Genomic DNA, 23,016 nt, shown 5'->3' on the forward strand with positions numbered 1-23,016 from the left:
TTTCTAAACTGCAGGCTGACATGATACTGTGTTATTTATTATTGTTAGTATTGGAAATTGAACTAGTTGGTTAGATAAGCTTTATTGATCCCGCATGGGGGAGACTATTTTACTACCAGGTCAAAAAAAATCATACAGCCGACAAAGCAGCACAGAGACATCAAACAACATAAACACAACACTAAATGCACAACAAACATAGTAAAGGCCAATGAAACATGATCTAAAAGTAGAACATGATTCGTAACTCTAAAACAATTATGGAAACATTCTGTACAAAATCTGTTTGTTATCATTGGTAATCAGTATGTGAAGACTGACAAACACGAATCTGTTTCACTTTGTTAGCAGTTAAAGTGTTGTGATTAAAACAGCTTGATACAGTGTGACAATGTGTCAGCTGTGATCCAGCTGTTTGTTTTGTCTGCTTGCACAGGGAGCTGCTTCTTGAAACGGGTTAAAATCCATTGGAGGCTGTCTCTGTGGATTATAGATAGATCACATACATACGGGACCTATTATGCTTTTCCAGCTTTTCAGACTTTTATATATGTTTAAAATGTTGGATAATGGTTCTAGAGGCCGTGGAAGTGTCATATCCTGAGGTTAATGCATTTGGAGGTAAACCCTGCTAGATGATTGGGATTTCTCTTGGATTTCTCTGCACACCTGTTAGACTCAGTTGCACTGACTTTTTTTGACAGGGGAGACAGGGGAGTCCGGCACGCCATGACGTCATGGCGAGTCCGGCACGCCATGACGTCATGGCGTGCCTAATACTAATACGTAGTAGTACAGCTTCTTCCACCAGGCTGTCAGGATGCTGAACTCTGCCCACTACCTCCCCCTCTGTCCCCTGTCCCTGGACTCTAACATTAGATACCATACAGTATGCACTACACTTTGCACTACAGCCACTTCTTTATACAATATAGTTATTTTAGATGAGTGAGATACGACTTTTCAATTCTTCTGTACGTCCCAGAAATACAGAGAATTGACAATAAAAAATATTTTAATCTTTGAATCTTCTGAATCTTAGTTGTAGTATTGTAATATTTTATTGGTGCTTTTTGCACATCATAGTAACACTGAGCCACAGTAGTACCAGTTAATCGGTCAACGCTTTTCACACTGTTTAAAACAGCTCACAGGAGTGGAAATATGGGTAAATATAGACCAGGAAATCAATTTGAAAAAAAACAAAAAACACTGAAACTAAATGGCACAAGTTAACATATTGAAATTATAAATAAATATATGACATTGAAAAATGATATATCACTCCATCCATCAGCTGTACCGCTTATCTCTGCAATCCCAGCTGACAGAGGGCGAGGGCGGGGTACACCTGGGACAGCTCATGAGTTTAGCACAGGGCTGACTCATAGAGACAAACAACCTCCCACACACTCACATTCACACCTGTGGGCCATTTTGTGTTACTACTTAATCCAATGTGCATGTGTTTAGACTGCGGGAGGAGGCTGGAGAATGGAAAGAGAACATGTAAACTCTACCCAGAAAGCCCCCCCAGGCCCAGGGGATCGAACCTTCTTGCTGTGAAACAAAAGTGCTAACCACTGAATCACTGTGCTGCTAACATAGAGAGAAAATGAAATAAATTGGAAAAACAGTGAAACAAAAAAGTGGCGTCTCACAGTGGCAGCAGGGATCAGCAGTAGTTTGTCTGGTGGCGCCAGTATCCCCGTCTTCTCCTTGAATATTAACATCTGTCTCTGTTCAGCCTTTCTCTGTCTCCTGCTGGGACTCTCATTATTTATCTCATCATCCCTCTCCTACTCTCTCCCCTCACTTTGATCTCCTTGGATATCTCTCCACATTTTACAGCTGTACTGCAGGTTATTCAGGTGCCTGCAGCATGTTGATGCAGCTCCATAAAGTCAAACTTGCCTCAGCTCAGAACTCCAACTGACAGAGGTGGGAACTTAAAATCCAGCTGAGGAAGGTTTCTGAGTTTGAAATGATCATAAGAGGCCAATGCATTAACATTCTGAGATAAAGATCCATCGGCTACTACTTCCAGTCTTTCATCAAATAAAACTCTGAGCTCAGAGCATTTGAATCAACAGAGGGATCTTCTGTTTACCCCTGTGACCCTGCACTGAGAGGCTGTGCAGCTAATGGATGGATAGATCCTCTGCTTAATAATGTATATGACACAGCACATCATTAAAGTTTTATCTCATCTCCAAAAATAGTGAATTTATCCTTTAATAGTCGTCTCCTTACTGTCAAACTGTATGAGGGACTGCAAAGGATGTTTGTGTTTGGCTACACACACTGAACAGAGTTAGAGGTTTTATAAGTGTTTAACATCTGAACAACTGAGACGTAACAAAATGAGAATGAGTGGTTTTCTTTTTTCAGATATGGTTAGTTTGTAGTCACAAACTGTCCGTGCATTGACAGACTTATTGATTAATTAGTCCAGCTCGCCTGTACAATATTAGCTTGTAGTAAGTAAGACGTACATGCCGTTTAATTAGCTGAGCAGCTAATTAACTATATTGCTTGAAGTGACATTGGCAGTGAATGTGTCTTTAGTGGCTCCTTCAGCACGTTGAGCTGCAGGTGTTTGGAGGTTAGAGAAGGAGACTCTGCTGTGGGCTGTTGTGGGTAGCAGTGTGTGGCTCTTGTGTTGTGTTGTGTTGTGTTGTGTTGTGTTGCAGTTGCTGTCTGCTTCTGTGACCGTCTACTCTACATGTGATACAACACTGTTGCGGCTTAAAGGAAATATGATTGGTAGCATGGAAATGTGTTCTCCATATATGTGGCAGTCTGTGTTCTGTCAAATGAATGCAAAGCTTTGGGGAAACAAAGTCTTATCATGTTGCCATGTTGTCTCAAACCATACCTGCTGTAGATCAGATAAATAAATATAATTTGAATGGAAATCCAAGAGAGACAATAGCAGTGTTGCTGTTTTTCAGAGTGAACTTGTTTCCACAGAGAGGGAACATCAGAGAAGTTTTACCATTTCTGAGAGAAGGTTAATGTTTATCTGTGGCACAGACATGTTTTGGTTTGGGACCAACCAGGTAGTTTGTGGTGCAGAGCTCAGATAAGATGAAATGCCCCCCTCAATCAGTTTACTACTTCCTTCTCCACACTGCCCAAGTCTCTCTCTTTTTCACCTCTCCTCATCGCTCACTCACCTTGATCTCTTTACAAGTCTCTCCTGGTTTGAACACCAGCGTGCCCTCGCTGTAATCGTAGTCTGACCCGGCGTTGGCTGAACCATCTTCTGTCCTGTAGTCCACATAGAAGGTGTTCTCTCCCAGACCGCCTGAAGAGCAGAGAGAAAACAGAATAATACTGGACCTGACACATATAATCACTTATGATATTAGAATATAAGATGTAAGATTATGTAATAAAAGCTTGTCAGATTTTCACATATTGATGAATTTCTGCTTTGCCATGAGTTTCTGAATATCATTGGGAAAGTTAATACTGAATGTTTGTTTTGCTACAGATGAGGCCTGGCCACCAAAAAAGTGAGTAGCTTTACTCAGATTGAGAATTTTTCCAACTTTCTTCATACATCTGCAAATTTTCATCTTGAGCCTTTTTTGAAAAAAAAATTAATCTTCATGAACTATACATGAAACTATGCTTAAACAAAAATCAAATAACTTATTTAGGATTTAGTTGCATCTGGCTGTGAGTTTGCAGAACACATCCTCTACAGTGCCACCCCTGCCCCAAGTGTACAGGAGAACCTGTAGTGGTGATCAGGTAAAAATAGGTAAAAATAGGTAAAAAAGCGCTCTCTACCACCAGCGTTGGGTTTGTCAAGAGGACACGCTCACTATGAAGATATGAATTTTAGCCTTATTCATCATTTTAGGTTGAAAACCCTAATTTGTTCCACTGATTTGTAGATAGTGGAGACTGGGGTAAGTTGAGCCTAGGGGTAAGTTAAGCCACCCGTTGTTGCTAGGAAACCATAAGAAAAATTGAGCATGTGATCCTGAATATGAAAAGTGGCTCATCTTATCCCGATGTCCCCTACAGGTGACTATGAAAACATAATCAAGAGTATTATAAATCTTACACACTGCTCCCTAAAGCAAGATCTTGGATGCAGAGTACTTCCTCTACCGCTAGTAACTGAAAGCACATGCCAGTGTGTTAAAATAGCTGGCAGTAAAATGAAGATGGTTCTCAGAGACTAAAACTTGAACAGATCAAAGACTGTTAAAAAAGTTAGTTCAACTACTGGCATTAATTTGAAGACAGGAAAGATGTTATACGTTATTACTGCACCAGCCTTAGTCTCCACTGACTGAATAATGTGAATCCAATATTAGATCATGACTTATTCATTTCACTACCTTGGCAGACTACAGCCAGTGTCAGAACGCCACAGTTCTCCATGCACTGACTGTGGGCGCTTTCAAATGAGATGCGGCTGCATATCCCCAGGTCGTCTTCTTCTTCTGGAGCTTCCTCGTCAGTCACGGCTGTACGGCGAGCGTGGTCGGCTGCGTGCTTCTTCAGGACGTTACCAGCTCCGATCATCATACGAGTCGCCTTGAAGGCCACAGAAAGGGCACATGAGTTATCATTTCTCACGCTTTCACACAGAGAGGCAGACGGGAATTTCCTAAATTTAGTGTCACATTTACCATAATGTCCTCTTTTCAATGAAGATAGAAAAGAGCTCATCAGAAGGTTATATAGAGTAAATCCAAATCTTTACAAATGTAAAAAGCTTTCGTCATCTCATAATGTAAAGATTTTGTTAAATTTGTTTAAACTGTTGAAGAAAATCTTAAGTATTTTCTCCCGATGAGCTGTCAAAATGTACATTAAAGGGACAACGAGGAGTTTGTATTTGGTTATAAAAAAGCCCCACATTAATGTGGATGAATCTCCGCTACCCACACTTGTTAATGGCTCCATTTTCGATAAATATATCGTTTTGTCTCTATCTTTATTTTGTTATTTTAATTACTTTCGGACGCTGCCCGGCGGGTCATGGGAATAACGACGCCGATTCACCGTTTATTGTTGGAACTACGACGGTATCTGATTGTCTTTGCACCTCTGTCTTTAATTCTTGATAAATGAAAACATTCTTGGCAAGACATCCGTCTTGCGCCGGTCCAAGAATTTCACCGTGTGCGCGGAGGCTCATGTAGTGTGAAAACACTTCGCTTTCCAAAACTCCTCGTTGTCCCTTTAACTCAATGTTAATATATTCTGGACACTGTCTGCTCTGATTAGTTGTACTTTTTTGTCCCTTATACCCCAGGGATGGGTCAAAAGGAAATAAATGAAATGAAATACAGAACATACATGAAAAACAGATCTTATATTAATTAACTTTGACTCATAAACTTGTTTCATCCTGAGCTGTTATTTTGAAGTTTCTGAGCAACCTTGAGTTTTACAGTATCAGGTACTATTTATGAATAAATCTGTGTGTGTGTTACCTGTATGCGGTAGAAGGCTCTGCTCTTCTGCTGGTGCAGCAGGGCGTAGTAGTTGGCCAGCTCCACCAGCTGGTCCAGCTCTTTGTCGGGGTATTTCTGCTTCAGTTCCTTCAGGATACGAATCACCTGGAAGAGAGAGCAGAGGACACATTCATGATTAACATTTCTGCACAACCCACGCTGACAGCATGCCTGCCTGATCACACAAACACTGACTGTAGCAGAGTGAAGATTCTTGGCACCTTCAGCCCCTGTAGCAGGTGGATGATTGGAGGGATTTATGCTTCAGTTCTCAGCCCGACACAAACATCACTGCCTCCCTTCCTAAAATATTTGAACCTTCAAATCAAGCGGCAGCCATCCAGGCTTTAAAATGAAGCCAGTGCCCTTCTGCAGTTCTTCTAATGTCCGCTAGAGTCTGATTCAGTCTGTGTACACGCCCATGTAAAAATGTTAAACAGCTAAAATAAACACAGTTACACCTGTTTCAATTTGATTAATGCATAGTGGTACACTAAAGGGGGCGTGGCCTCTAGACTAGTTGCTAGCTGTCTACTCAGCCTCACCTCACTGAACGTGACTCGTATCACTGTGTCTGTGTGTTAGTGTCTTTGTGTGACGTTTACTGACTGACAGAAGCTGGTGAAGTCCGTTCTCCTCTAGTTTGAAGTGAGAGAAATTATAGCATGAATTTTAGCAGATATCTGTGTCTGTGCTCCCCATACCTGGCTCATTGGCTTAGGTTGTTTGTGGGCTGATAAGCCAGTATATGAATTACCTTGAGTTTAGCCATCAAACAAGAAACCCAGATGTCCGCCTGTGCAAATGATGCTAAAAGGAGTGAACGCCTTAGTCAGTTATTGAACAACATGCACCGAAGTCTCAGCTATACGTACTCCTCCTCTCTGACCATATTTGGATTAGCTGGAAGTGAGGGAGCGGAGTCAGACACTGACAAGTTGGCGACAGCAGAGCAGCTCAGTCTCAGCCTCAGAGCTACACCTCAGAAACCTGTGGGTGATGTCACTGAGGCTGTGTCCATATTTATCTATAGTTTTATTTATCTACACCTCTCATTGGCTAATGACAATTTTAATGTGCCTGATAAATGATTACTTGTGTCTAAAATTCTGGAACTTTGAAAACATTTAAAATTCATTCATATGCAAGTTTCAACAACTTTTATAAGCGTCTTTTTTTACTATGTTTGGCCCTTAATGCAATAAAGGCATTTTAATATTTTTATTCAAGATGAGTGCCTTGGTATTTTCTCTTTTTTTCTACTTTTTTATTGACTTCAGTGCCAGCTGGGAAAATGAAAAGAGAAAAATTCATTAATCGTTGAGTAATTTTCATTGCTCCATTTAATCAGCTCCATTTGCAGAGAGGACATTCAATACCTGCCAAGTATTTCATTAGGAACAATTTAGCTGCCAAGCTTTTTAGTTTGGTACGCGGAGTGTTTTATTGTTATACTGTGGTTTGATTTTGAAACATAAAAGTGAGAATAAATGTGTGAAATTTCAATTTGTTTAAAGACTTGTGAATGACATATTGTGTGTACATGTATTGTGTGTGTGTCAGAGAAAGAGAGTGATTTTCATAGTAAGAAAATGTCAATGTGTCAAAGCTTCAATTCAGTGAACCAGTGAAGTGAAGTGAAGCCACAGCCTGTCCCTGCTCTCTCTCTCTCCTCTCAAGTCCAAACCACACGGCCTGTCACTCTGCAGCACGATGCAGCGCTGGAGAACACACACTGGCATTCAGTGAAAAGTCACTTTATCAAGCAAAATCCAAAGGAATGTTTTGTTCTCATTGCAAAAAGTACCTTATCAATCGGGTCAATTGTTAAGATAAGATGTATCCTCATGCCTCACACACTCAGTCATTTCTCTTTCCTCTTAATTTCCTCTCTCCACCTTTTCCACAACAGGACATCATTCATTGTCAGTCACATGCATCAAGTAGCTACACATCCCTGCAAGATTGTAAAATGATCTCTGTATCTTGTTGTTTTCCTTGTGACTGCTGAGACACGAGATAAACAAATTGTTGCTGTGAGTTATAAAATCCTGGCACTTTATAAAACAAACAGCGTTTTTCTGCATATCCTTCCACTCAGACTTTTCAAATGATGAGGATTTGAACTTTACACTCTTTCTGGGAAACAACACAGCATACATCCCATCATCCTTTATATTTTTTCTGAGCTCTGATCTTTTTTTGTCCCCTTGGCAAACAGAGATATTGAGAAATATTCCAGACAGTATGAGCTGATACGATGCTCCCTCCTAGAACAGGAACAATCACAACACAGGATGATGATTCATGTCAACTGATATTAAACCAACCATGGATGCTGCGCTTAGTTTGTCGTTGTCTGACCACGTCTGCAGTGTTAGCCTATGTCAAATCAGAGGCCATAACCACAACATATATTATCCATACAATATGTATATGACATAGAAAATGTGTCTAAAACGTTTAGTATGTGAATTACATCCTGCTTGTGAAATAACAGTTCTCTCTACACTTAACGGTTGCCCCTCCCTCTCAGTCTCTCACCTCCTTGCGACTCTCGTCCAGCTCCTTGCTGCTCTCCACGTTGACCATCATGCTGTTGGAGTTGGGCAGGTTACCTCCAGTTCCCGTTGCTCCGCCCCCTGCTGCCGCGCCAATGTTATTGGCCGCAGCACCATCCTGAGTTCCCCCGCAGTTCTCGGCGGGGACCACAGCACCCCCTCGCGGTGGGAACTTGCCGTCTATGATCATCTCCATGCCACCCTTGTTGGGGGTCAGGTCTCCCTCTGTCTCCACGACGATGCCGTGGCGCTTGTCTGCGCGGTAACGCTTGCCCATGTACTTGTAGAAGAGCAGGCGGCGGTCGGCGATCCAAGCCAAGATGACACACACTGGGAAGTAGAGCAGGGTCACCAGCGCCTCCCACACCTGTCACACACGCGCACACACACACACACACACACACACACAGGTTAGATTAGATTAAAGTTAATCACTAATGACAATGTCTGAAATGTCTGAAGCAACATTAAAGGGATAATTCAACATTTTGGCAAATTGGCCCATTGCCATAATCCCTATAGTCATGGCAGTAGGTTTGTTACCTTTAATTGTTGGTGCAAGCTATTTTTAGAACGGCGGAGCAGAGCCACGAACTGCTCAGAGCTACGCTACGGAGGCTAGTGGGATTTCTTGGTTTCCCTCATCAAACTCATCAAATACACAATCCAAATCCAACAACTCCAAAACGCTCTGGTGGACAAGTTGTGACCTGCACATTCCCCACGCTATGAGATAATAATGGAACGTTATGAGACAGTTTTAGAGGTAAATGCAGAGACTGCTTTCTGAAAAACTGCCCCCGACGGGAAAGCGCATCAGCTGTTTTGCATGAATTTACCTCTAAAACAACTCTGTCTCGTAACGTTCTGTTATTATCTCATAGCGTGGTGAATGTGCAGGTCACAACTTGTCCACCCGAGCGTCTTGGAGTTGTTGGATTGTGTATTTGATGAGTTTGATGAGGGAAACCAAGAAATTCCATTAGCCTCCATAGCGTAGCTCTGAGCAGCTCACGGCTCTGCTCCGCCGTTCTAAAAATAGCTTGCAGCGACAATTAAAGGTAACGAACCTACTGCTAAAACTATAGGGATTATGGCAATGGGCCAATTTGCCAAAATGTTGAACTATCTCTTTAAAGGGACAACGAGGAGTTTTGGAAAAGCGAAACGTTTTCACACTACATTTATGAGCCTCCGCGCGCACCGTAGAATTCTTCGACCGGTGCAAGACGGACTCATGTTTTCATTCATCAATAATTAAAGTCAGAGGTTCAAAGAGGTTCAGTTACCGTCGTAGTTCTGACAATAAACAGCGATTCGGCGGCGTTATTCTCATAACTCGAAAGTAAGGAAACGCTGGTCGGCTCGCCTAGCATTTCCGCCACCACTAATAATAACAAAATAACGATAGAGACAGAACGATATATTTATCGAACATGGAGCCATTAACAAGTGTGGGTAGCGGAGATTCATCCACATTAACGTGAGACTTTTTTATAACCAAATAGAAACTCCTCGTTGTCCCTTTAAGGTGGTTTGAATCTAAAGTAGAGATGAACACCAGTCCACAAACATACAGTATATTCACTCATGTGCTGTTTGATGATGGTAGTGAGAACACTGTCTTAACATGTTTCAACATGTTGCCCCACACTTTCTCTCACATCGATGTTCAACTGAGAAGAGAAATGTGAAGGCTACAGTAGTGACATCATCTTCACTGTCATCAAACCATCGGTTACTGAAAGGATGGAGCATCTTGAAGATATATATTGTGTAGTATCAGCGGGTGGTGTTAGTGGGAGCTTAAACAACTGCCAGTCTCTTTAGCTAAACTCCTGTAAATACAGCAGACAGTTTAATGAGCAGGAGGAGACAGGCAGCCTCCTCCTCTGAGGAGAGAGCTCTTATGGTCTGGGAGGGGAGCTGCAGGGCACGAATACACACCTAACAACTGAAATACCAGTATCTGTCATTTTTCTATGTTATGTTATCTTTCTTTCTTTTCTATTTTTTATGTTATGAATTTCTGTATTATCTTCTTACTTTGAAGCCCACTGCTGTTGTTGTTTTTTACATAGGGGAGGTATGTTTTATAAGCCTTTTTTTGGCTTCTACTGTACCTCTCCTGCACAATGTTTAATTTTACTATTTTATTATTTATTATATAATGTGCAAATAAAAAACTAAACTACAGTAAACTAATACTAGAAACTCCTCGTACACAGCCACAGCACAAGGGCAGTGTCACAACAGTGCATGAATACACATTCATTTGGAGAAAAAAGATGCTATGGCCCAACTTTTAAAATTGCTTCAGGTAGGTCTCAAAACCGGGACAAATAAAACTAATAAACAAATTATTGAATTTGCACCATTTTGCATCAATGGGTAGAAAATCAGTAGTACAAGCAAAACAGTGTGTCTCACCTCCACGACGCCCGGCGTGATCACAGACAGGATGAGGTAGAGCCAGATGTAGGCGAAGATGCTCCAGAAGGCGGTGATGAAGAACACCCTGAGGTGTTTGATCTTGCGGGTCTCGTCGTGGGGGATCACCCACACGCAGATCCCGATGATCACAAACATGTTGAAGGCGGCACTGCCAACGATGGTTCCTGGTCCCAACTCACCAGCCTTGAAGTTGTGACCACACACCTGGAGGGAGAGAGTGGATTTAGGGTTTGTAGCAGGAGAGCAGTTAGGAAGTTAAAGGGATAGTAGCATTTTTTTAAAGTGGGGTTGTATGATCTACAAATAGCCCCTAAGTACTTTAATTGCAGTAGAAGACTCGGGGATGGAAAAATTATATTATAGCGGACAATGGAACAGTGTATTTTTTTTCAGGTAAAACCTCTTTTAGGCCACGAAAAAAGGCCGTTTCTTTGGGTCCATTCACAACAATGTATGTTGTAAATCTCTGGGCAGGGCTATGGGCTGGCGTTGCTGACGGGAGGAGTGCAGAGAGTCTGCTACTGCAATTAAAGTACCTAGGGGCTATTTGTAGATCATACAACCCCACTTTAAAAAAATGCTACTATCCCTTTAAACAGGTACAGAACTAATCATCTGACTGTTTTGTTTGGAACGAAGAAGAAAACACGCAATGAAGATAAAGTGTGCAGTGTGTGCGTGTGTACCTCTATAACAGACAGCAGTATCTCCGGGGCGCTGGAGCCCAGAGCCATGAGCGTCAAATTGGACACAGTTTCATTCCAGATTCGAACTGTTGCCACTGTTGTTTCCCCATTAGGCATCGTGATGGTCACCTCCTTCTCCTGTTGGTCCAAACACACACAGGCACACTATGCAGTTGTAGCCCCACTTCATCATTACAACAATGAAACAGGTGCATTCAAGCACAGCAAACAACAGAGTAGTGTGTTGCAGTTAAAGTAAAAACTACAATTTAGATTTAAGAAGTTGTCCTCATTGGTCCCTTTATCAGAGCAATTTGCATATAACTGTAAAATTCATGCAAGTAAAGGGCACACTTTTAATAGCAATACTGAGCTGCTCTATTTAAGTTACAGCCAACAAATTATGTCAACTGTTTTCTCATTACTTGTTATCATTGCAGAATGTACTTCTGGCATATTTCATTTAATTGAAGCCCTTTTATTTACTGCTGTGTCTTCAAGGTCTGTTGCTGAGAAACGCACTACAGCAGTGCAAACAACTCTTGAAAGAAAAAGAGGTGGATGATGAGCAGGAGCAGCAACAGGCAGCACACAGCAGACTGCAGCTACAACAGGAAACACAGTGTGGCTGACAGGTGAGCTACTGCACAAGCAATGTAGACTAATAGTGAGCAAGACGGATACCAGAGAACACTGTGTTTACATTTTGATGTAGTTTCTTATTTCTCTGTTTTATTAGATGTATTTGGTTAGGAAGGCCACTGTGATGAGGAGCTACATGGGATCGCACATGTGGCTCTGCCATCACAACCTCTTTGTATTTATCCACAGACAGATTTATCCCTCCGTCACTACGGCAGTCATCACTTTATGCAGTTTATTCACTCCTTCTATTGTGGGTCCTCCCTACACTCACAAGTCCTCATAGTACCAAAACACACATAGACACACAGACACACACTTATAAAGTGCAGGAAAGAACATGAAGGTTAAAAATACATATTTGCACTACACCCCACCCCACACACACACAAACAAACACACACACACACCAAGGACCAGCCCTGCCAAAATAGCTGAGGTGTTTTGGCTGCCACAGTGATGGATTATGGGACACTGGATTATGGGACACAATCAGACATTCATTTACACTGACCTTGTAAAGGATGGATGAACACCCTCCTTCCTCCATTAACCCTCTCATGTCTATTCATCCCACCCTCCCACTCCAACAACTCGACCCGCGCCCAGCCTTTCTCTATTCATACCCTCTCTATTATAGTATCATTTCCAACTGTGTATCTACTGAATGTTGAAAAGAAATGTAAGAAGCCATTAGAATCAGAAATGACAGAAAAAAGGCTGAAAAGTTGAACTAAGCTCAACTGCTGATGCAGTGTGACACCATCCAGTGAGAAACGTGGGTGTGGTGGGTCAGATATGGATGCAGATGGACATTTCTGCATGTTCATTTTGTAACGTGAGAACATATTTCTGCTGTTTACTCTTCACTGACCAACATACCACTGATAACTTTCCACAGCCCTGTCTCATAGTATTACACTGTTAACCATAGTGTTTCTGCTGCGTATTCATCCTTCCATAACGGTGATGGAGTCAATCCCAAGTGACACTGGATAGGTCACCTCTTGTGCTCATACATCAATACAACACTATACTTTTTACTTCACATAATACATTACTTTTAGCTATTTTAATAATGCAAAGATCAGATGAGATTGATTTGAATAATTATTCACACAGCAGCAGTAGCCTATATTAAGTTATCATAATGAGCTCCTCTTTACAAGTTGCAATATTAAAGTGATGAGCACATAATGAAGCAATAATTATAATAATCTGATAATATGGCTTGTAGGTTCTGTCTTGTGTTAGGCATACTGGGTTGGGGCAGATACAGTTGCCATTGTAATTTGTATTGGGTCAACCTCGACACGTAAAGTCTGTATGACTGCCTCTATTAACATGGAAAAGAACAATTAACAACTGATCACAAAAAAATAAAAAATAAAAACCTGATAATAGATGATATGTGGAAATGGGCCATTCTGTGTATATACGTACAGTAGCTATGCTTTAAAGAATTAACTAGCAACAGAGTATTTGTACACTGTGGTCCTTTTACTTTATAACAGATCTGATTCTTCATTCTTGGAGTTAGTTTTACATTGTCCACCCTCTCTTCTTTTCTCCCTGCAGCTGACCTTCACATCTCCTCATCCTCCTCTCTCACATTGAGATGCCTCCATCCAAACCTCTCAGGACCCTTCCTCTCCTTTTCTACAGCACGTAGGACAGCATAACCTCAACACTCGAACTAGTACAGGCCGTCTGGGAGAGAACCCACACATACATGCACACTGAGAGTGATAGATTCCTTCACAACGATTGGCCTTCTGGCTGAATAACACCATGTGTTTCTGTGTCGAAAACAGCTGAGGGCCATTTACACTATTATAGAGGATAAATGAATGGAGAAGGAACTCTGTGTGAGTCCATGAAGGACACTGATCAAGCTGAGGTTGCAGTAAAGAGATGGCGATATGATGACGCTGAAACATTTACTCGATGCTTCACTACATCAGGGATCATCAAATGCACTCATTGACCTTGAACATATCAGGCCTTAATGAATCACTGATGGATGAATCACAGACCAGGATCCAACCGCACTGCCTTATCAGAGTTTGTCCATCTATATCTATCTGTTTGTTGCACAGCCAGTGTGGTTTCTGCAAGCCATGTGAATCAACTGCCTCCCATAACGGACAGGGTTGAGAGCTGTAGGTGGAAGTCAGTGCTGCAGCTGAAGAAAAGTCAATGAAAGGTTGACATTTTAGAGCAGTGCTTCCCAGTGGACACACTGATAAAGTGTTCTGGTTATGCAAGTGGGCCGACAATTCTTTTTTTATTTTTTTTTATTTTTTTTACCAGTCCACCACAGTGTGCATGTCTGAGTGTGTTTGTATGTACTGCTGCTGTAATTTGTGAATTTCCCCGTCGTGGGATGAATAAAGGCATACTTTACTTTACTTTACTTTACTTTACTTTAAAACTATGGTGAAAAGATGTAAAATGCAACAATAACTCATAACTTATGACTTCAACCAACTGATACCTGGACTGGGCCCCATTCAATCTCTCCCTGTTTGCTGCAGCATGTTGCTGCAGTTGCATCATTCAATAATTAATATTGCTCTCATTAAATTAGACACGGCTCTTGACTGATTATTGCTTTCTTTAGCCTTTAAGCCATTAAATCACCTGCAACAGTCAACTGACTGAGTGGATGTCATTGGAAAGGAGAACAAACTGTCTCTCCTCCGGTCCTCCGGCTCTAACTGTGGTGCCAATAATGCAGAAACTCTTTGGAGCTAATTTTCTACAGCTGTGATCAGACAATGTTCACATGTTTGTCAAAGAGATTATGTATTAAAAGATGACACCCATGGCAAAATGAAGTGTCAAAGAGCTATTAAGAGCTGCTTAAAAAGAAACATCACTGTAGTGAGAAAGCATCATGTAGCCTGGATCTATAGATTTTCAAGTGATCCATGATCTGGTGCTTGGGTCTGTGAATGTTCAGGAAGTTCCTTTTTTAAGTTTTAAACCAGAACGACAAAATGTAAAATAAGATAAAATAAACCACATTTTCCCTTAAAAAAAAATAAAAATTCTAGTTTAAAACTTAAGCAAACTGCCTGTATGCACACAGACTGGATGGGAAGCATGACTGTGTTAGAGGAGTTGATATGGTTGAAATCTGTGGACGCAACAACTCAGAGTCATTAGTGAAAAAAAATAATTCCTGGCATAAATGTTAAACAGATGAAGGGTCATGAAGCAGACTGAAATTTTCAGTAATACAGACTCGTGTGTCCACACACTGTGAGACAATCGTCCTGTCCTCTGTTAGAGCTCTGCATTGACTGTTTTGTAATCAGACCCTCTCCTCTCTATTTACAGGCGTCATGGGTGATTAGCTTCCTTTACTTCTAACAGCACCGCATATTTTCTCAGAGGATAAAGTGCTGATGATATTCATTAAATCCAATTAACTTTTCAAAGATGTAAATCTGGGAAAAGTGAATATTAAATAAGTTAAAAACAACTCCCATCTGGAGCATTCATCCACTTTAAAGAGCAACATGCCCAACATGAATGAGTTCAAGCTTCTCAGATGTAGTGATTCACTGCTTTAAAGGATGATTTTTTTGTTGGTATTTCTGCCTTTACAGTCGAGAGGATTCAGTGGGGAGTGAGGAGTTTGACGAACAACGACAGCGTCCAACAGGAGGTGAACCATGTGGCTGCTGTGAAACCATGCCTAAATGCCTGAGGCTTACACTCACTCAGAGTCTCTGAGGACTCTGAGCTTCAGGCATTTTCCACAGCTTTAAGATATTTTATGGACCAAACAATTCACTGAAAAACCCTCACAGAATAATCAAAATAATCCATGTAACTTGTTGTCTGATCTGGAGTCTACACCAGGATGCATTCAATGTAGACAGGACACACTGACGGTCAGTTTGCCTGCTACAAAATACATTTCTAATATGTCCTATGGCATGAAATTTACTGCGATGTATATTAAAGAAGTTAGATTTACAGGTGGACTCTGACATGTATTGCATGATGCGTTTTCCCACTATTTTCTCCTTGACCACTCTGCCAATGTACCTCTCCATTCCCCCATCCTCACCTGTGATGTGATGACCTCTATGGACGCCATGAAGCGGTCAGCGATGATGGACACTCCCAGGAACATGTACATGAGCGACACAAAGTAGACCACAGCTCTGGCCACCTGTTCGCCCAGCGCGGGCTTTTTAGGCTTCCACATGGGCAGCAGGATGCCGTTTCTACACTCCGTGGCCTCGTTACACTTGTCCCTGGGAGGGGGCTTGCTGCTGTTACCATTAGACTCTGTGGGCAGGAAGGACGAGGAGAACGTGGAGGACGAGACTGTGGGGTCACTGCTGGGGTCGCTGCGCAGGGACTCTGTCTGACAGGGAGGCAGCAGGAGGAGGAGGGGGAGGAGGAGGAGGATGGAGGTGGGTGAGGTGAAGAGAGACATGGCAGCGTGTGGTTCCCACAAGAAGTGGGAGGGAAGGGGTACTGCAAAGGATGATGGGCTGAGGAAGAGTAGGTAGGGGGGGCAGGTGTTGGTAGAACTGAGGGTGGTGCGACTAGCTCACCTACAGAGAGAGAGAGAGAGAGAGAGAGAGAGAGAGAGAGAGAGAGAAAATAAATTAGCTTGTAAGACACAGAAGAAAATCCCATTACAAAGAACACACAACAGAGTGGACAGCCTGTTGTCCTGAAAACAGCTTGTCCCTCACATAGGTCTAGTTTGTTTGGTCAGAAATGTGAAGGTGTATTCAAGTGATCACAAAGCAAGTTTAAGAGGAAGTTATAATACAAAGTGAAAGGAAATGACCACAGTTTTTAAATGTAAGCAAACTAGCTGCAGCTCTTTGCAGTTCGAGAAGAAACAGACACAGAGATCTGGACTTTTTTAATAGAAACAGAAATACACACTCTCACAGGTGCGTATGCAGTCACTGTGTATGTGACCAGTTAGTGAACATCACCAGCCAACAAATGCTCAGCTCATTGGCTAACGAAAATGTGTAACAGTTGGTGGTGTCTAGAAAAAGAGCAGCTGGATAAATTAGTGAGGTATCGAGTTGTGAGGTAGTATAGGAAAGTAGATTGAGGCATCAGAGATCAATTTGCAGCCTTTGTTGTGCAACTGTTTTTGTTTGGTTTGAGTGGTTTTCTGCACAGGTTTCATTATTTTTGATCTGATCGCAGGGCAAAAAACTTTCATTTTCTTTTTGTTTGCTTGTCTATTCGATTTATTTGTTAATCTACCACCTTTCCCCAGCAGCCAGTAACCTTGCTCTGCTCAGTCAGGCTGACATGGGTGCAGAAACTCAAACATCATGCTGTGCAGTAACAGTAGTGGACACTCGGGTCTGAAGCCACCACATAGGGCAACAATAATCTCTAAGGTGGAACTCATAAAACGTAAAGAAATTCAATAACATCCAACTCTTCTTTGTATTTTTTAAGATATTTTTGGGGGCATATTTTTTTGCCTTTATTTGAAAGATCGTCTCGGTTGAGAGTCGAGCCAGCGATCAGCGTGTCAGAACTGGACCCGAAATGCAGTAAACCCCAAAACAAGGTACGAAGGAACAAAAGGTTTATTTAACAAACTAAAAAAGAAGCAGCAACACGCAGGGAAAACACTGGGAAGCAAGAACACGGGCATGAAACACAGAGCATGGACAACAGAGGAACTGAACAAGAGGCCGAGATCGATCATTGCAATCAGTGCAGGGGTACTGTGACAAAGAGTAAGGTAGAGAACACAGGAAGACAGGACATCCAACTGTGGTATATTGATGTGTTGTTGAAAAGAAGGGATCACCGCCGACACGTCTTCCCTTGTATTCAAAAAGGAGTTTTATGACAAGAAAAAGAACAGTGTCAAAAACGCCGACTCGTGGAGCATCTCTGGTGCCAATATGAGATCTCTCCCTCTTGGCCTAAAGCTCTAACCTTATACGTTTTCTAATACTCCACCTTTTTCCAATATAAGGATATGTCTGTCCAAGATGGTCAGACAAGACAGGATCTAAAAACAGAATATAACCTATGCCTTCTGACATTTAACCTCTTGACCAAACTAACTAAACATAGATACAGTGTCAATTATCCCCAAAAACTATGACCCACAGAGATGGGTATATGACAAGAAACACATTTCTCAGGGTACATTCCACACTACTGCTAGACACCTAATCTAAACATATGCTGTAAATATATGGGTGTGCCTTTCTCTCTTGTATAATCTACATTTATTTATATTTATTCTATTTGAATATAAAATGTTACTTATCACAAATGAAGTTCTTATCCAAATAGTGAATGACCTCTGACCTATCCCTTAACCTTTAGGCTAAGAAAACACCATGAAAAACATAAGATAATTGAAGATATTAAAGCAAAAATGTTCAGGTGGATAATACACTACACAACTCTTTTGCTTTTTAATGACGCAGCCCTCTCAGGATGCACAGTCCAGGCTCAATTCTTTTCTCTCGCCTCCATTCACATGGACTTGTCACTCCCCATATGACGGTGGTCCTTGGACATTCAGCACGGCCTCAAGTGGGCGCACTTAAATATCCAGAATTAACCGACATAAAAGATTTCTGAGAAAAGCAGGGAGGTGAAAAGCATGATTCACAGCAGATGACGGGATTTGGCTGAGAACCTGGCGCACTCTATTGATGGTGGTGAGTCACTGAAATACAACAAAACAGTTTTTACAAAAGAGTTGGTGAAGAAGCAGAGGCAGGAGGAGGAGCTAGAAAGACAACAGAGAAGAAGATCACAAGAGAGAGATGAAGAGCAAGACGTTCTCACTTTGACCGATCACTCATGGACATTTAGTCAGGACGCCCTGGCCTCACTGCGTTCATCATGAATACACTTCACATCCATGTCTCCTATTAATTACATTTGTATACAACTAAACTGCACCACAACACAACACGTCTTTAGGATTATTTTCCCATTAAGAGGCTGCATATTTTTGAGGAATGAACCGTCACATTTATCAATGACAGAGGAGTCAGCATGAAGTGGTTGGGTTGGGGTGAATGGCAATCGCAGCAGACACTAGGAGTCAGAGTCCTGTCTGCGAGTTAGGATGGCTGGCAACACATTGCCAATGTGACACACGCATGAGATGCGCATCTCACACCCTGCAGCGGCGTGGCATCATCTGCAGATCCTGTGTCTCTCAATTTTTTTCCGCACATCAGGCATGAAAGAAAATTTAGAGGAAAGGAAAAGAATGAAGACAAACACAGAGGAAGAGAGATATTGGCAGATGAATTTGGCAGAGAATACAAAATCTGACATAGATAGAAGGTACGGAGAGAAGAAGAGGGGATGGGATGAGTCACCATGGTGACCTCTGGATAAAGAGGCTGATGACACGAGGTCTGTGTTTGAGTTTATTATAATCATATAAACCCAGGACTATTTACCGAATGTCCTTCTACTCTCTCCACACACACATTTTTTGGCTCTCTGTCGGGTAGAGGCTGCTCTCTGAGGTTGGAGGGTCAGGGGCAGAACCAGGTGTAGGGTTAGATATTTACCTGATGGTTTAATGATGGTTGACGTTAGGGGCTGTGGGAGGCATTTTTATCAGTGAGTGTCCCCACAGGAATAGCAGACCAGGTCTGCGTGTGTACACCGACTGGTGAGATTTAAACCTCAGCGTGAAACCAAAGAATGGACAGATGGACTAAACCCTGTTTCCTACAGTATGTGCATCGGCCCTTAATCTTCTACCTCTCTCTTCCTTCCTCTTGTTTCATCTCTCTCTCTCCATCTGTCCATTTGCGAGGAGGAGAGCACCTGCTAACACCTTCTGTTGTAACACACCTCAGATAATCTCAGTTTATTGCCTTTTATTTTTCAACTCCTACTCCATTTATCTCTGTCATGTATGCAAGACACTGAGTGGAAAAACAAGCTGATTTGATAAAGACTAATGGTCATAGGTTTGTTTGTTTTTCCTGTTGGTATTTAAATGTGTGTGATGTGTATGTTTCTCAAAAAACAGATAGGGGCTTATTTCATTTTGATGTCACACAATTTGTTCTGAAACTTTGAAGAAGTGGCTAAAAAGTATGTTTCTCTTATCATTGTGTACACCCATAATGAGACATCTGAACTTTATCACATGTTAATAACTTGTTAACACTGCTAATATTGCCATTATGATGTGAGAACATCTTTTATACATAGCTGAAAAATAAAGCTCTTCATTGCCACAGAATCCTTCCAGTTTACCGACTGGTGACTTCCTGGATCCTCCGTGCCCAGCCATATCTTAACGAGTGTATGTTTGCGGCTGTGTGGGCATGCCTGAGTGAGTGAATGTGTGTGTCTGTGTGTGGGAGGGGTCGGGTCATTTTAACCTGTAAAGCACTGTGTAAAATGTTATATGTATGAAAGGTGCTATATAAATAAATAAAGTTAAAGGGACAACGAGGAGTTTCTATTTGGTTATAAAAAAGTCTCACGTTAATGTGGATGAATCTACGCTACGGTCGAGCCGACCAGCGTTTCTTTACTTTCGATTTTGCGGCAAGTCATGACAATAACGCCGCCGAATCGCCGTTTATGGTCGGAACTACGACGGTATGTGATCGTCTTCGAACCTCTGACTTTAATTCTTGATGAATGAAAACATGAGTCTGTCTTGCGTCGGTCAAAGAATTTCACGGTGCGCGCGGAGGCTCATAAATGTAGTGTGAAAATGCGTCGCCTTTCCAAAACTCCTCGTTGTCCCTTTAAATAAATAGTTAAATAAAGAAAGTTTGAGTTTGAGCTCCTGCTGCTGTGTAATACTGTGTAATATTTACATAACAAAGCAATTCAGCTTTTCTAAATGTTGGATGTCGCCTTTGACAAACCTGATCATTCATGGGGAGACAGCAAAGTGTTTTGATACGACAAACACACATGGCAGTAGATGTTTATCGTGTGTGCGGTTTTGATTTGGATTTGTGTAACTATACACTGTGTTTATTTTCCCTGTTTGCTTCTCTGTATCTCCCGTGGCCTGAACCCTAAAGCACACTAAAGGCTGCTGAACGGTTCTGCCAAGAAACACAACATGAATTGAAATGAGAATCATGTTGTCAGGATGAAAAGTGCAACACATCCAGGAAGTTCAGTTTGTTCTCAAAAACCATCAGAGAAGCAGCTCACACACACACACACACACACACACACACACACCACTTTTTCCTATTATCATGTTCATACGACCAGGAAATGGCACCAAAAGGCCTGTCATCATACTGTAGGGTACAGTTGACCCCAGACTGTGGTCAGAGGGGCAGTGCAAAGGTCAACATTTTTAGGATCAAGTAGATTAAGTAGGATCTACAACAATGACTTACCCCTGACAAATGATATGTATTTATTATATCAATAGAACAAACATGTCATGAAAAACGTCTCTCTCTCTCTCTGAACAGTGGTACCAGAGTGATTACAGTCAATCCATTTGTTTCTAATACCAATTTCCAGGCTTCACCCAGTGCTGCTGTGACTAAAGTTAAAGTAAGGGTCGGGGAGGGACTGCAGCTAATTAGTAGAGATGTAAGTGGATGGTGTCTTCCATGGTGAAGCCTCAGAGACACGCTTTGTCTGAACACCTGTGACAAGTTTATATTGCACTAATTCTTCTGTTTGTCTCTGCTTTCTTAAAGGTCAACATCATTTCAAAATAATGCCCCTGTTTTTTATGGGTTAGGGTTAGGGTTAGTGCATTTACTACAAGATAGCGGAGTATGACTGATGATAATGAGGTGTTTTTGTCAGTAAAGCGATGTAATCAGTTTAGATGTCATATCAATGTAGTTTTATTTCCTCTTTCAGCTGCTTCATTACAAAGAGTCTGAGCTCACCTCCAATCTGAAAGCGCTACAGTGAAGATGAGCTGAGATGAGACTGAAGACTAATGGACTCCTCTGTGATTCGTATCCAACAGAAGTGGTTTCTTTTGATATACAGTAGTCCCCATTAAAAAGTGCAGTTTGAAAGAAGTTATTTATTTAACTGATGTGTTGGCAGAGGTGCATGAATGAGATGGCATCATCAAAGAGCAGACAACATGCTGCTAACATACATAGACAGTTTCCTTTAAGCGTGTCTCCGTGTTTCCAACAGGTGTTTTACACAGAGCAGAAAGAAAAAGAAATGTTCTCTGTGAAATGTTCATGTTGACTGATGAGGTGACAGAATGTGAGAGCGAGGGATGAAGGTGGAGCTTAAAGAGAGAGGGAGAAGAGAAAGACTGGAGGGAGAATGAAGGCAAGAAAGAAAAAATGAGACAGAGCTAGAGGGAACGTAAAGTAGAATAGGTAGGAAGAAGGGAAACAACAAGAAGAAAACATGAGAAGGGGAGGAGGGATAAAGTGGAGGTGGAAGGTGGAAAAGGGTTGATATGAAGGTAGATGGGGCAAAAAAAAACATGATAAATGGAGAAAAGAAAAAAGGAGGGATGAGAGGGCTCAAAGGGAGTTAGAGGGAGTGATAGATGGGAGAATGGAGAAATGACAGTGGGAGTGGGAGAGGGTTGGATAAGAGGAGGGGTAGGAGAAGTAAAAAGCTGTGTGTGTAAAGGGTTGATTAAAGAGGTGTAAAAATAGGTGATGAATTAAGTCATAAAGGCACAGATGGAGGAATGAAATGAGAAAAAGAGGTTGTAGCTGGAGTAATGGAAAGAAAATAAATAAGAGGGGGACCCCAAGACGTAGTGGAGACCAGGATGGAAAAACAGGAAATTATCAAAATGCAGGATGGAACAGGAGGAGGGATAAAAATAAAAAAAAATAAAAAAACAGTATAGAAAAGGCAGAGGAAGCGATGGTTGGAGGGTTGGAGGAATAAAAGCAGGGACACGGGAATGATGTGGACCAAAGTCATAAACATGTTTATGGTCACCATTGAGAGAACAGGCGAAGTATGTCGCCATGGCAACCAGGGGAAAGGTTTGGTGGGGTGATTGATCATCACAAGGAATGTTGAGGTGGGGGAGAGAGAGAGAGTGCAGGAGGGAGAGATGTCAAAAAAATAGAAGGTAAAAAGATAGATAGATAGATAGATAGATAGATAGATAGATAGATAGATAGATAGATAGATAGATAGATAGATAGATAGATAGATAGATAGATAGATAGAGATAGATAGATAGAGATA

General features: G+C 41.6%; 1 protein-coding gene across 1 annotated transcript in view; it reads right to left on the reverse strand.

Annotated features, from left to right (window-relative positions):
* slc8a2b (solute carrier family 8 member 2b) overlaps nucleotides 1-23,016 on the reverse strand; it is a 174,782-nt gene that overhangs the window by 29,127 nt on the left and 122,639 nt on the right. Inside the window, exons 3-9 of the mRNA XM_085795673.1 lie at nucleotides 15,914-16,409; nucleotides 11,188-11,325; nucleotides 10,478-10,705; nucleotides 8,031-8,414; nucleotides 5,466-5,591; nucleotides 4,362-4,560; nucleotides 3,180-3,310 (exon numbers count right to left, since the gene is read on the reverse strand). Coding sequence (XP_085651799.1) covers nucleotides 3,180-3,310; nucleotides 4,362-4,560; nucleotides 5,466-5,591; nucleotides 8,031-8,414; nucleotides 10,478-10,705; nucleotides 11,188-11,325; nucleotides 15,914-16,288 — 1,581 coding nt within the window. The 5' untranslated portion in view covers nucleotides 16,289-16,409. The remainder of the gene's footprint in view (nucleotides 1-3,179; nucleotides 3,311-4,361; nucleotides 4,561-5,465; nucleotides 5,592-8,030; nucleotides 8,415-10,477; nucleotides 10,706-11,187; nucleotides 11,326-15,913; nucleotides 16,410-23,016) is intronic.

This window comes from Trachurus japonicus, chromosome 13 (genome assembly GCF_045865225.1).
Source record: "Trachurus japonicus isolate A0001 chromosome 13, Traja_1.0".
Taxonomy (NCBI): domain Eukaryota; kingdom Metazoa; phylum Chordata; class Actinopteri; order Carangiformes; family Carangidae; genus Trachurus; species Trachurus japonicus.